Here is a 13383-nt window from a genome sequence, read left to right on the forward strand (position 1 = left end):
GAATTTAGCTCTTTGTCTCTCCATCACTCCCTATTGCTACATGTAGCATAACGTGATGAGAGAGATGATCCTCAGAGGCTATTTTAGGCTTTAATGAGCGCTCTCTGTATTGATTTATGTGCAATTCCTATACATGAATGTTATCTGACATCAGGGGCCTCATACAGAGATTGAACAAGGCCATGAGAATTATAATAATGTGAAGACAAAGTGCTGTTGTGGAATGAAAAATAATGTGCTTTGGCCCTGACCTGTAACTGTGTGTGTGTGTGTGTGTGCGTGCGTGCGTGCTTGCGTGCGTGCGTGCGTGCGTGTGTGTGTGTGTGCGCGTGTGTGTGCGTGTGTGTGTGTGTGTGTGTGTGTGTGTGTGTGTGTGTGTGTGTGTGAAGCGCTGTAATGCTATGCATTTAGTATATCGTCGCTGTCGATCTTAAAACCTTGTATCTCCATACTTTTAATGTTTATTCATAAATGAATGCCCTATTTAATATTTCGTCATATGATAGTGTCACGCAAAAGTCTGCTAGTTTGCTATTTTGGGGGAAATTATTCAAAACAAAATTAAAAGTGCAGCCTATAATGACTAATCAAAATAAGGATGCCAGGTTGAAAGTGGTTACATCACGTTATGTGGTTTTTATATAAATATTTAACTAATGAAAAGTATTTAACGACTAAATTATATTTGGATCCAACACAGGTTCTTTCTTTTTTTTCAATTTCTTGGAAAGTAACGTTCTTTTTTCTTTTACATGCCAGGTTTCCGCCTGACAGCGGCAATATGTTGTTACATGCCCCTGGGATTTGCTGTGGCTGGCACTTGCAGTGCACATTAATGAGTTAGTTCTAGAGATGGGATCCTTTCTGTTGTTACATACCGCACATGCAATTATACCTCTGGCCTCCCAATGTGCCAGTGCTCTTATCGGCTAGAAACAGACTCTCCTTGCAGCGAGTGAGTGTGCGTGTGCGTGTGCGCGTGTGTGTGTGTGTGTGTGTGTGTGTGTGTGTGTGTGTGTGTGTGTGTGTGCGTGTGCGTGTGCGCGAGCTCATGTATATATCGTTGCTGTCGGGTGGAAACCTTGTATGTTCAAAATTGTTACTTTTCAGGAAATGAAACAGGAAATGTTCAGAAATAGTTGATATAGCAGATCTACTAGCTCTCAACGCATCGCGATGCACCGCGTTATAGAGCTTGTAGATCGGCTATTTTCACTACTTTCGCTTGACGAAGTCGGGCATTAAGTGGCGAGAAAACATCAGGTTTTAATATCAAGTTGAAATATGGAGATAGGAGGTTTCTGCCTGACAGTGACGATACGTATATACTTACACATATTTTAGCATTTATTTCACGTATGTCCAAGCCTTTTGAGCTGATAATGCATGATCAGGACCGCAATGGAAACAAGCCCCCTAGGGCTTTTTGTGTTATCCTTTTTAACAATCATTGAAAACCGTACCTCTGTACAATCTGCAAACTGTCGATAAAGTATTCAATCAATGAAGTCTAACACTGGCACCTTTGCGTTTTTCCTCACCTTCCTTTCCTCGCTCTCGTCTCCGTGCAGAACCAGGCAGAGGCACACTATAAGGGACACAAGCACGCCCGGAAGCTCAAAGCCATGGAGGCCCAGAAGAACCGGCAGCGTCGGACGGGGGAAGCCTCGTCCGCTGGCAGGGAGCGGGACCGGGACAGAGACAGAGAGCGCGACAGGGACAAGAGCAAGACGTGTGACTCCGAGGCGCCGCTCCCAGCACTGATGGACACAACAAGCTTGATGGAGGGGACGAGTAAGTACACTGACAGACAGATGGGGGTGGTGGCAATTGACTCTATTCACTCGCCATTTCCCTCTTACTTTCGACTCGAGTGTGAAGTGAGAGGAAGATGGCCGCCATGTGAATGGGGCCAATTAACACATTGTGTGCCATAAACGGTTATAACCGTTTAGCATTTTTTTTCCTTTTTCTTTTTTTTTTCACAAGGGGCGCCCTAGCGCAACTTTGGAATCACCCACTGTGCCTCTCAAATGGAAAGGACAGATGTGGATGGGTGCCAAAAAAATGATTATATTTTACAATTTGCAAATGATGCATTTAGCAGATGCTCTTACCCAGAGCAACTTACAAGTATGGGATCAGAATAAGTAGAGTAAGCATGAACTATAGTTAACAAGCAACAAGGTCAATCAGTCGCATAAATACAGTGGAGTGCCTCAGAGAGGACAATGTAGTGCCTCAAAGAAACTAGGATACCAGGGAAACAACGAACCTACTGTAGCAGCTCAACAACATGCTATCGAAATTGTGTTCAAGAAAAAACTAATCCAAGTAACAAAAAAACAACTGATCAAATGACCAAGATATACCTGCATAGTAAACTAGCATCTTTTCGAAAAAGCATCCATCTCCTCATTCTCACATCACCTACACTCCTACCATTTGTATCACGTACTAACCCCCTCCTCCTGCTCTCCCTCCTCCTCTAGACTGCACATCTTGTTCCCCCTTGTCCTCGTCTCCTTGCATCAGGTTGTGGTTTTAGATTGTGACTAGATGTATCTCTCCTATTACCTTCCTGTGCTCCCCTCAATGGTACTTTGGATTCAAAGCTTAGCTTAGCTTCACATTCGGCCCCATGCTGTCCTCGCATCCCTCTCACCGGGCTTCTCCGAGCACAGGCTCCGTGATGGATGACCGGCTCTGACGTTGCGGGACAGTAGTGGGTGTCTGGGAGAGAGAGTGATGCTGTGTTAATAAAGGAAGAGGATGAGATCGATCGGAATGTCGGTGGGGTTGTTCTTGCCCCTTTGGTTTCTTAATCTCTCCCTGTTTGACCGCTTCTTCTAGCCCGCATGTGACTAACTCTCTCCACCTGTCTGGACGGGGTCAAGGAGGGCTTTGTCTCAGAGTTCCAGAGCTTACTGTACCTGTGGAGCATGTTCAAGTTGCTATTGAAATTCTTTATTGGGAATAACCCCTTGAGATGAACCATCTCGTTTTCAAGGGGGTCCGCAAGTTATGAATTGCCATACTATTTTTTACATGACACAATTATGACAAAGGCTGACTGGTTATGAAATTAAATAGGGGATTTGGGTCTGCTTGTTTCAAGTCATGTAAAATAAAAAATAAATACATTCATTTGTAAAAGAATTCAATGTATGTATTTATCATATTTTTTTTAATTAATCTTAATAGCGCCAGACATGGCTGCAGCTTTAGTTTGAGAAGTTAATTTGTCTCATCAAAGTACTTTGTTGTCAGTAAAGGACAGAGTGCCCATCCATCCAGAGTGGATACCTCCACTACCTTCTACTTTCTTTATTTACACCACTCTACACATGCTCCGCCCAAGAAAAGATTGCTATCTGAGTTGAATTTCTAAATGCGCACTGATGCTAGAGGGAATATCATAGAGAGAGATATGAAGCTACACACACACACACACACACACACACACACACACACACACACACACACACACACACACACACACACACACACACACACAAAGAGATGGGGAATCTCACATACACACGTGCCCTCTTTTTTTTGTTACCCTGAGCCCTAAAAGTCTCCTTCGGAAAGGAGAAGGGTGGACAAAAGACTGGGAGCCTGATAACGCTCTCATAAAACTCTCATTTCAATATTCTGCCTTTGCAAGGCGAGCTCCGAAAGTGGGATGTGGAAGCAAGGAGGAAACGAGATGATGAGTGGAAAATGATAGATAAGATGAAATGAATGAAGGAGAGAGAGAGAGAGAGAGAGAGAGAGAGAGAGAGAGAGAGAGAGAGAGAGAGAGAGAGAGAGAGAGAGAGAGAGAGAGAGAGAGAGAGAGAGAGAGAGAGAGAAAGCAGATGAATCCCTGCTCGTTTTTATGCTGTGAATAATAATTTTACACTTCCAAGGCAATTTTGCGAGGAGGAACACACTTTAATAAGCCCAATTGTGTGATTGGCCTGATGTGAAATTGAAATGCAGCCGAGCGCGCCAGTGGTGGCATGCACTACAATGCCAGCCTGTAATGGAATAGCACTCCAAATTAACACTCTATGAAATTAGCTATGTGTGCCATGAAACCGAAGGTTGGGGGGGGGGGGGGGGGGGCTATCTCAGGCTAATGCCCACATTGTCTGCCATCAAGAACCGATGCACCTGTCTGCTTCCCCCCAAGGAGACTGGCTGGCTCAGGGTAAACAGTTTTCCTGTGATACACACAAGGTCAGTCTCCTCATTTCCATCAGTGCACCTGTTTGTGCTCTTTTGGGCAGGAGCGTCACTTCCAGGAAAGTCAATTCCATTTCGGCTATCACAAGCTGATATAGGACATACTTTCATTCTGTGTTTGTATTTAATTGTGATTATCTTTACCTTATTCATTGCTGCTGCAATAAACTAGTTGATTTCAATCTGATGATTAACATTGGGCTAGGCATAAAGACAGCACTTTCACTCTCACTGTAAGCAATGTAGCACAATGCCATGCATTGTGAGCTGACAATAGAGTATACATTTGGCATTAGAAATTATGTAATGAATGTTTTAAACCACTGATAAGCAGATGCACAAGCAATGAATGAGAGATGGCGGGGAGAGAGAGAGAGAGAGAGAGAGAGAGAGAGAGAGAGAGAAAGAGAGAGAGAGAGGGAGAGCGAGAGATTGGCAGACTGTTGTATGCCACTGACAAGCATCAATCACGCCAGGCTTTGATTCACTCTGTTGTTGATGTCGTCTTCAAAAGGACTCTGTCACCACAGTAATTGTAATTTATGGTGGGGATTTTCCCTAGGGAAGCTGTTTGTGTTGTGAGATTGCCTTGGATCAAGATTGAATGCTCAGCCCCCCCCCGTGTGTGTGTGTGTGTGTGTGTGTGTGTGTGTGTGTGTGTGTGTGTGTGTGTGTGTGTGTGTGTGTGTGTGTGTGTGTGTGTATGTGTGTGTACACAAAGCAAGTTAAGAACGTTGGAGTGTGGTCTAATCACTATGCTCATTCTCCATTTCATTGTGGTAAAAATCTGTCACGGGGTCAATAAACCGCACTGTGAAGTCCTCAGATGCACTTACAGTACACTTTAAAGCCTGTCAGCCTTAATTGGACCGTAGAGGGATCGATTTAAATTATTTTTGAGTTAAATAAAACTGACAATTGCTTGCAAGACAGCAGTGATGATGTCAACAACCATAATTTGCTGGATTGTGAGTTACAACTTGCACTGACTGATGTCAGCACTCTGTCCTTTGGTCTGACAGTCTGCCAATCTTGGTGGCAGTCTCCACCGTTGCTCAGACATACATGGGATGAGTGATGAGCAGTCAGATACAAGGTGTTGTCAATGGGGGTTGCTTACCCAAGACATAAGTGCAACGCACGCCATGTGCCGCCCTAGCACCAACAGGAAGTGTCGTGCTGCAGGGAGACACACACAGCGCGGGACATTTGTTGTGTCCTGAGTATTTCAGCTACTTTATTCATCACCTGAATAGCCAATGTCCAGAGCTAAGGCTTCTCTTTTCTCTTTTTTTTGTGTTTATAATGACGGGATTGTGTGTCATACAATATTGTATTTTGGAATTTTCTCTATTTCAATGATCAGTTTTCTCCTCGTCCATTGTGCCTCGACAACAACAGGAATCATCATCATCATCATGCCTTAATGTCGCTGGAGGCACATTGCCTCCAATGTCTGCGGTATTCATTTATAATACTGTACTGTATATTGATCACATGAACACCACACACAATAGCCTAATACGTCTTACCATCTGATGATGAAAGCTGTGTCCAAAATAGATCCATTCCCCATTCTGACATAGGACAGTGATATATTAATCCAAAAGACGAATTTACCCTCAGTAATCAATAAAGCCTCTGGTCCATAATCGGATAGCTGCGTGCCAGTATGCCCTGCTGGATTTTAGCATCATCTTATCTTATCTTATTATTATTATCTTATCTAGGCTTATATGATATCCTTTCGTTGTTGTTTTAATAGCCTATTATTTGGTGGTGGAGTTAAACTTTGTAAACTTCTTATTCTCAGCATTGCATTCAGCTGATCCATCGTGCAATCGAGTCAAGAGACAGAGCAGATGTAGCCTACAAGTTGTCACGGTGATGCAACGCCGACGAGCTGTATTTTTTCACGAGAGACGAAGTTGAACTTCTTCAGCACGGTGAAGTTGAAGTTGGATATTTCATTTCCTGTTTCCTTTTATGGTGTGAAAACAGGTTGTGCAACAACAATGCAAAGGAACTTCTCGGGAACGCGCTTGAGATTTTACGATTTTACGATCAGCTGGCAGCCGTCCGGTTTCATCAGGACATACACCTGTGATCCGCACATTTGAGGGATTTACATACCCCTTTATGAATTGCACGTCAGTTTTTGCTCTGAGAGAATACACCCTCCTTTAGTCACTTTATTTACACGTTATTTACGACCAGCTTAGTGAATCGGGCCCAACGTATTTTCTGATCCCAGTCTTGAGTGAAAACCGCAGCTCCATTGGCGATGCAGCTGTTGATGTGTGTGCTACGGGTTCAAGATCCGGCAGTCGTCTACATGGTTTTGCATTTAGGGTTCGCTCGTTAATAAACTATATACTTAGTTGACCGGAGTCTCCCAGGAGACTTTTTTCCCTCTACACCAAATCTCTTCGGCATTTTACAAGTTCACAAAGCGTCACCCTGTGGCACATTGTGAGCCTGTAGATCTGCTATTTTTGCTGAATGCTCACCCCCAGAATATGACACTAGGGTTCATGTGGTTACACGGCTGGGGTTTGTACCTGAAAGTCAGCTGGAATATGTGAAACATTTCTGTTCACAAAGAGTTCCCTTCATGATCCCAAACCTCTGGCTTTCCAGAGGGTTCTTTGACTCCCGTTGGCCTGCCGTGTCCTCCTCTGTAAGATGCCTGCTCAATCCATTGATCAGCATCGCTCTTCCTCCGCAGACGTCTCAGGTGGCCCCTGTCTTACACATAAGCTCAGGATCATACCAATCCATGCCCTCAGGGAACTTCAATCCCCCAAGGGAGGTCACTCTCATTACAGAGAGGCAGCTGTCTAATCTCATCCTCGTATAGGTTCCTCTTTCGGCTGGGAGAATGAGAGAGGAAGGCCCTTATCTGCGTGATGAATTTACTCAGGGACGTAAAAAAGAGGAAATCAATGGAGCCCAGTGGGAAAGCGGAGTGGCGGTGTGCGGTGAAAAGGGAGTAAATGAAAGGGAGATATTCAAGGAGTGTAGCGCAAAGTGCGTGATTCCCTCGGGAGGCCCAGGGGTGGGGTGGAGGGGGTATGTAATGGAACTCTGGTGACTTATCGGCAGGGCCTGGCAGTCGATGGGTTTGTTTATATTGACCAAGCTTTGGGTCCATTTGAATAGAGAAGCAGAAAGAAAGGGAGGGGGAGAGAGAGAGGGTGGTGGTGGAAGGACATACACTGATACATATACTATACATTTACTTCCCTAAATACTGTTGCTAATCTGGTCGGTTCCACATTATATTGAATAAAGGCTGAAACAAAAAAATGGCACAAAGCTTAAGCTAGCATATAAAAAGCACTCTTAATGTGTATTCCAATGTTATATTAAAAACTGAAGGGTTTATTTGGAGATTATGATTTATATTGACTTGGCACTCAAGAAGCTAATTCCTTTCTCAAAATAATTTGACGTTTGACTACTGCAGCTTGTAAAGTGATTATTTTTGCCAGCTCTGTGATACACCAATAACTCAACAGCATTGTGCCTTGTCTGAGATTCATTTATTGGAATGGGAGAAATAATTCCTCACTCATTCCCATTCACAGGCCTACAGAATGATCTAGAGCCAGCCAACCTGGAGGTGAAGCTCGAGGAGAGTCCCGGGAGCTCGGCCATGCTGACGCCTGTGTCCGAGGTGTCCTCCGTGGAGCTAGCCACCCTGTCCCTACCACAGGCGTCCCCGTCTTCCCAGCTCTCTGAGACCGCCTCAGACACCAGCGCCCCCGAAGTCGCAGAGGCGGCGGAGGCCGCGGGCCCTGCCGCCGAGTCGGGTTGCCAGCCAGACGCCTCCAGCACAGACGGGGAGCCCCGCGCAGACGACGACAAGGACCCTAAGAAAAGCAAGGCACATCTCCATTGTCCTGTCTGCAAAGTCACAGTCAACTCCACCTCACAGCTGGAGGCACACAACAGTGGTGAGACATTAAAACAACTGCCTCTTTCGAAAACAAATTCACGCTGCGGGGACAAATATTCCGGTTGTGACAGATACTCTTAATTTTCACTGTGACTAAAGCCTAATTAATAATTTGTCGCGTGAACATGTCGCTCACTGACAATAACAGATTTTTCAACCAAAGAAACGATTATTTTCATAATGCAACGAGGCCGTACAATGAATTATAAATGAGACTTAACCTGTTCACTCCTTTGCCTCCTACTGCCAGGCACAAAGCACAAACTGATGCTGGAGGGACAGAGTGTCCAACCGCGGCGCAGGGGGAAAGTGGTCGCGGCGCGCGTGGCTTGCAAGAGCAAGCGTCTGGGAAGCAAGGGCAGTGTGGGGGTGCCTAGCAAGAACTTCCAGTGCGAAGTGTGTGAGATCTTCGTCAACTCTGAGACCCAACTCAGCCAGGTGAGGGCAAAAAGCAGCTGTAAATGGAACATCTATACAGCCTGTTTAACCCATTAAGACCGGGGAACGCATCTGTGTCGTTTTTAGATTTCTTTGGCTATTCAAAAATCTTGAGAATTTGTGCAAATCTTTGAATGTATATATATTTTTAAAGCGAACATTTTTTACTAAAATCTTTGCTTCTGGGGGGTCCCTGGACCAACATATTTTGAGATGGGGTCCGCGGCCAAATACATAATATTTTGGGGGTCCAAAATGTCCCAAAAGGTTTGAGATCAACTGATTATAGCAAGAAGTTTTTTCAAAAAACGTTTAGGATTTAGAAGACATTTGTAGAATCGCCAGAAGCAAAGATCAGAGTTACAAATGTTCGCTTTAAAAAAAATAGCAGATCTATAAGCTCATAGCGCTATGAGCTTGTATATCTGCTATTTTTGAATAGCCCAAAGAAATCTTAAAATGACACAGATGTGTTCCCGGTCTTAATGGAACAATGTGTTATACATACAATATACAAATCAGAGATGGAAAAAGATGTTTTAGGTGTTAACTGACTGTTTGAATCCTGCTTGAACGAGACGTGCCTGGGTTTGCCCGCTGATAGAGTAGCGTTTGAACGTTTTCCACCATCAAAGGTGCCCTGGTGGGCGACGTACCAGATTCATGGGATCACATGTCACTGTGAATTAACCTGGAAAAAAAAAAGAAAACTCAGAGGAGATTGGTGGGACCCATGGTGAGTTACGGAGAGCAGACGGCAAGAGCTATCATCAGCCCGGGGGCTGCTGTACCCTCCCGGCGTTGAATGAAATGAAAGATGAGGAAGGGAGAGAGGGCTTGGAGAAGTCCTGTAGATTTGTCAAGGCACCCTGAGTCTGAGTGTTGCTAACCTGATAGGAGTGTATTCAAATGGCTCTGGGCATAGAAGTCCTGTTGGCTGTGTGTGAGGAAAGCCAATTTCCAGTGAGCTGGATGATGGCAAAAATGTCACGTGCAACGGCCTCATCTCCGTACACTGATCGTGGGGCTACTATTAGGGCTGGTTAATATATAGGTATTATAACAATGGTGTGATATTAGACTAGATATCATCTGAGGTTTTGGATACTGTAATATATTGTGATATGAAAAGTTTTTTAATCATTGGTTTTAATCACTTGAGCCCTATTTTACACTTATACTTTATAAAATAGCGAAAATAGCTGATCTACACGCTGTAGATCATCAATTTCTTTGTCACAATAACATATTGTCACAATATCGAGATATTTGGTCAGAAATATTAGATTAGATTTTTTTCCATACCTAGCCCTAGTAGCTACATACTATAATTAATCAGACAGAAAAATGTCCTGAGCGTCACAAGCTTACAGTAGCACAAGCTTGCACATTGTGGTAATAATTTTGCACACTTTGCAATGAACAGACTGACCTTAAGTCACGTTTCAGCCCTCATTTTAAAAGCTACCACAAAGGAGCCATAATGATATATATCAGTGTTGTAATAATGATGATGATAATAATAATGTAATTAATGATTTTATTAAACCTCCATTCAGAAGTTCCCATAGAAGAGAACCCTTTTTTTTCCACAGCACCTTGGGTACGCCAGGAGGGGAAATTCACTACAATTAAGCCAGCAGTTTCATTTACTGTCGTGTGAATAGAGTCATTCAGAGCATCGTGTATGAGTGGGATATTTTTATGAAACAATTATTTTTTATGCATTAGACACATTAGTATCATTTGCCGTTTCTATGAGTAAGGATTTCTTCACCACACAATGATGTTGACATCCAATATATTTGATTGGTATGGTCTTTTTTTTACGCATACAGTGTGTTTTTTACATCTTAGCAAAGGTATTGTGTTTGGAAAGTTCCCCTATTCTCCAAAAGTTATGGAAAAGGTTTAGGAACATTTGCGAAACCGGGCCACACAAGCCTTTGTGCACATTCCACTCACACGGTTAAAGCTTCACCCAATCCTACTCGTATATAAGCCAGTTACTAGTGCAGAGAGAGAGAGGGAGGGGGGGGTAGTGTGTCAGAGAGGTGTACAGCAAAATCCAGAGTGTTCATTTAACGCTTGCGGTTCCATTCTTACTCTCTCAGAGTTAACCCATTAAGACCTGAAGCCGATTCTACAAATGTCTTCTAAATCCCAACAGTATTCTGGAAAAAAACGTATGTTTCTATATCAGTGGTGCTCAAACTTTTTCATGTCGAGGACCCCCAAAATTATATATATTCGGCCGCCGACCCCCATCTCAAAATGTTTTGTTCCAGGGACCCCCAGAAGCAAACAATAGAGTTAAAAATGTTTGCTTTAAACAAAATATATTCAAAGATTTGCACGCATTTTCACGATTTTTCAAAAATAGCAGATCTACAAGCTCGTAGCGCGGCACTCGGTGCCACGCTATGAGCTTGTATATCTGCTATTTTTTAATAGCCAAAGTGTAAAATAATGCTTTTTAGCTCAAATCAAAAAGTGACACAGGTCTTAATGGGTTAAATGAAATGAAGGACTTTTGGGGGTATGTGATCACACAATGTGTTTTCAGTGTGTCTCAGTTAATAGTGAATTCAGCATCAACTCAGTGGGGCTGATACAAGTTGAAGTTGTATCCACTGCGGGACCACAAACAGATGCTTGTTAGTAGACCAATGTGTTCTCTTCTGGTCTCCACAGCACATGAATAGCCGGAGACACAAGGACCGTCTGGCAGGCAAACCTCCCAAACCCAAATTCACCCCCCACACCAAGAGCCAGCCAACTTCCAGCTTAGCGGTAAGACACCGACAAACAAACAAACACTTAACGCAAATATGCTTTCATTCACACAGACACAGATGCACGCACACTCACGCACGCACGCACGCACGCACGCACGCACGCACGCACGCACGCACGCACGCACGCACGCACGCACGCACGCACGCACGCACACACACACACACAGACACACACGCACACACAGTCGAGGAAAAACAAACAAAAACATGATGATTGACAAAAACATTATTGCTACCATAAAGTGGAATTGCATTCTTTTAAGGAAATTCATCAACCCCCCCCCCCCACACACACACACACACACACACACTATCCAAGCCCTGTTACTCTCTCTCTCTCTCTCTCTCTCTCTCTCTCCTCTCTCTCTCTCTCTCTCTCTCTCTCTCTCTCTCTCTCTCTCTCTCTCTCTCTCTCTCTCTCTCTCTCGTGCATTTCTCTATGATCTCTATTATAATGTCCTAGAAGCCACTGGCTATCTGTATACCAGTGGTTTGGGGCAATTCAAAATCTCAAGGCACACCTACATTCATATCCCTGCAAAACAGCCTCTATAAGTAAGCCTTGCCGAGCCCTGAGCCCCATAGGGCAGGAGCCTATCTCCTGTTTCCTTAGCGTGAGTCAGCTTGATGTACAAGAACACCCCCTGGACATGACGCTAGTATGTCGCAGGGACTTACCCCAATCCGAGCCTTGATGTTGAGTGCCAAGCAGGGAGGCACCATTATTAGAGTCTTTGGTATGACCCGGCCGGGGATCGAACCCCGACCTCCCAGTCTCAGGGCGGACACTCTAACCACTGAGCTGGTTAAAAAAAGACATAATTGCCTCTATTACATTTCTTATCACTCTTATCACTCTGTTAAGGTTTATTTTTATATATTGTTTAATACATACTTTTTTAGGGTATAAAATGTGCTTCTGTATTGGGAAATGAGTGCACACATTGTACTGATATAGCGAATACAAATAAAATACTTGTTGTATATAATGGAAAGAAGTTCCCAAGGCACACCTGACTTGTCTCATGGCACACCAATGGGCCTCAGCACAGTTTGGAAACCACTGCTGTATACACACAGAGACGTCATTCTATTTCTCTATCTTGTGGAGCTGGCATGGCCGTCTGTACTGTGTACTGTGTACTGTGTACTGTGTACTGTCACAAGAGCTTAAACCCTAATTTACTCTCCATAGTACGATGGTGTTACTTGCCGACAAGAACAGATTTTCAACAAAGCTAACAAAATCAAGCCGAAAATCTGTTCTCGTCCGAGTATAAATCATGCTTGTTTCATACACATTTTATCGTGCGCCAAATATATCCCATCTACAAGCCCACAACAAGTCGCATTGTGAGCTTGTAGATTGGCTATCTTCGGCGAGCGACTAGGCTCAAGCATGCGGCTCCGACAGGTTTAAAATGATGCGGTGCGGTGCCCCCCCCCCCCCCCCACTGAAGCAGCAGCCTGAATCAGCACTCCAGATTAATCACTTCTTTGCCTCCTGTCATGTTCGCACATGCTCACTTCTGTTTCTCCCCCCCCCCCCACACCACCCCATCCCATCCTACAGAACGTGAGATGGAGCAGCTATGCGGGCGGGGCTGTTTCTGCCATGAAGAAAGTATTCAGCCAGTACAATCTCACCTCCCTCTCCTCTCAGGTCAGTGGCATGCATGAGAAGGGGGGGGGGGGGAGGGCTAGGGGGGAGGGGGTGTTGGGGGAGCGACATTATGTAGGGCTGCAATCGATTATTCTCTTATATATATATAATAATATATTATATATAACATATAATAATTCTATTGATTACTTTTTCGATGAATCGAATAATAAAGAAGCAATTTTTTTAATACATATTTTTTTTATATATTAACAAATAAATTAACCATTGAAGCATTCTTTTAGAAATCGTCGTACAATGGTGTTGTGCAAAATAGTGAAAATAGCAGA

At 43.9% G+C, this 13383-nt stretch overlaps 1 protein-coding gene across 2 annotated transcripts in view; it reads left to right on the forward strand.

Annotated features, from left to right (window-relative positions):
- znf385c (zinc finger protein 385C) overlaps positions 1 to 13383 on the forward strand; it is a 164680-nt gene that overhangs the window by 147155 nt on the left and 4142 nt on the right. For both annotated transcript variants that reach the window (XM_080445976.1, XM_080445977.1), the window contains 5 exons: positions 1572 to 1794; positions 7824 to 8192; positions 8445 to 8632; positions 11327 to 11425; positions 13004 to 13093. In XM_080445976.1, the coding sequence (XP_080302102.1) occupies positions 1572 to 1794; positions 7824 to 8192; positions 8445 to 8632; positions 11327 to 11425; positions 13004 to 13093 (969 nt within the window). The remainder of the gene's footprint in view (positions 1 to 1571; positions 1795 to 7823; positions 8193 to 8444; positions 8633 to 11326; positions 11426 to 13003; positions 13094 to 13383) is intronic.

Source organism: Gymnoscopelus braueri (genome assembly GCF_963280865.1).
Source record: "Gymnoscopelus braueri genome assembly, chromosome: 13".
In the NCBI taxonomy this organism is placed as follows: Eukaryota; Metazoa; Chordata; class Actinopteri; order Myctophiformes; family Myctophidae; genus Gymnoscopelus; species Gymnoscopelus braueri.